Source organism: Aplysia californica, unplaced genomic scaffold, assembly GCF_000002075.1.
Source record: "Aplysia californica isolate F4 #8 unplaced genomic scaffold, AplCal3.0 scaffold00206, whole genome shotgun sequence".
Classification (NCBI taxonomy): Eukaryota; Metazoa; Mollusca; class Gastropoda; order Aplysiida; family Aplysiidae; genus Aplysia; species Aplysia californica.
In genome coordinates, this window is record NW_004797476.1 from 1,143,585 (window position 1) to 1,144,544 (window position 960).

A 960-nucleotide genomic window follows, 5' to 3' on the forward strand; every position below is an offset into this window, starting at 1 on the left:
CCCCCCCTGCGTCCATGGTGGAGCAGTCAGTTGCCCTGTGGTTGTACTCCCAAGGCCAGAGTTCTGAGCCTGAGTGGGGAGAATGTTCATTCACTGTCTCCGTCTCTCTGGTCACATGTTGTCTCTTTGTCTCTTTGTCAGCCCTCAATTATATCATCTCAATTGTGGTGATGGGGGCATTAAAATTTTTTATTTTTTTAAAATTCCCCCCCCCCAGGTGGCAAAAGCCATGAGTTACCTCCACTGCCACAACATCATCTACCGAGACCTCAAGTCGGACAACGTGCTGGTGTGGGAGTTACCGGGGTCAGGTGAGGCTCCCTGTGGGTTGTGCTGTGTGTTGTGGGAGGCTGTGTGTTGTGTGTTGTTGGAGGCTATGTGTTGTGTGTTGTGGGAGGTTGTGTGTTATGTGTTGTGGGAGGCTGTGTGTTGTATGCTGTGTGTTGTGTGCTGTGTGCTGTGTGTTGTGTGTTGTGTGCTGTGTGTTGGGTGTTGTGTGCTGTGTGAGACTGTGTGTTGTGTGTTGTGTGAGACTGTGTGTTGTGTGTTGTGTGAGACTGTGTACTGTGTGTTGTGTGTTGTGTGAGACTGTGTGCTGTGTGTTGTGTGCTGTGTGCTGTGTGCTGTGTGTTGTGTGAGACTGTGTGCTGTGTGTTGTGTGTTGTGGGAGGCTGTGTGTTGTGTGTTGTGTGAGACTGTGTGCTGTGTGTTCTGTGTTGTGTGAGACTGTGTGTTGTGTACTGTGTGTTGTGTGCTGTGTGTTGTGTGTTGTGTGAGGCTGTGTGTTGTGTGTTGTGTGAGACTGTGTGCTGTGTGTTGTGTGCTGTGTGTTGTGTGAGGTTGTGTGTTGTGTGTTGTGGGAGGCTGTGTGTTGTGTGTTGTGTGTTGTGTGAGACTGTGTGTTGTGTGTTCTGTGTTGTGTGAGACTGTGTGTTGTGTACTGTGTGTGTTGTGTGCTGT

At 49.7% G+C, this 960-nt stretch overlaps 1 protein-coding gene across 1 annotated transcript in view; it reads left to right on the forward strand.

Moving 5' to 3' along the window:
• LOC101849619 (leucine-rich repeat serine/threonine-protein kinase 1) overlaps positions 1 to 311 on the forward strand; it is a gene marked incomplete at both ends in the record, with an annotated part of 4,588 nt that extends 4,277 nt beyond the window's left edge. The window contains 1 exon segment of the mRNA XM_035969993.1: positions 218 to 311. Within this exon segment, the coding sequence (XP_035825886.1) occupies positions 218 to 311 (94 nt within the window).
• Between the last annotated feature and the right edge of the window lie 649 nt (positions 312 to 960).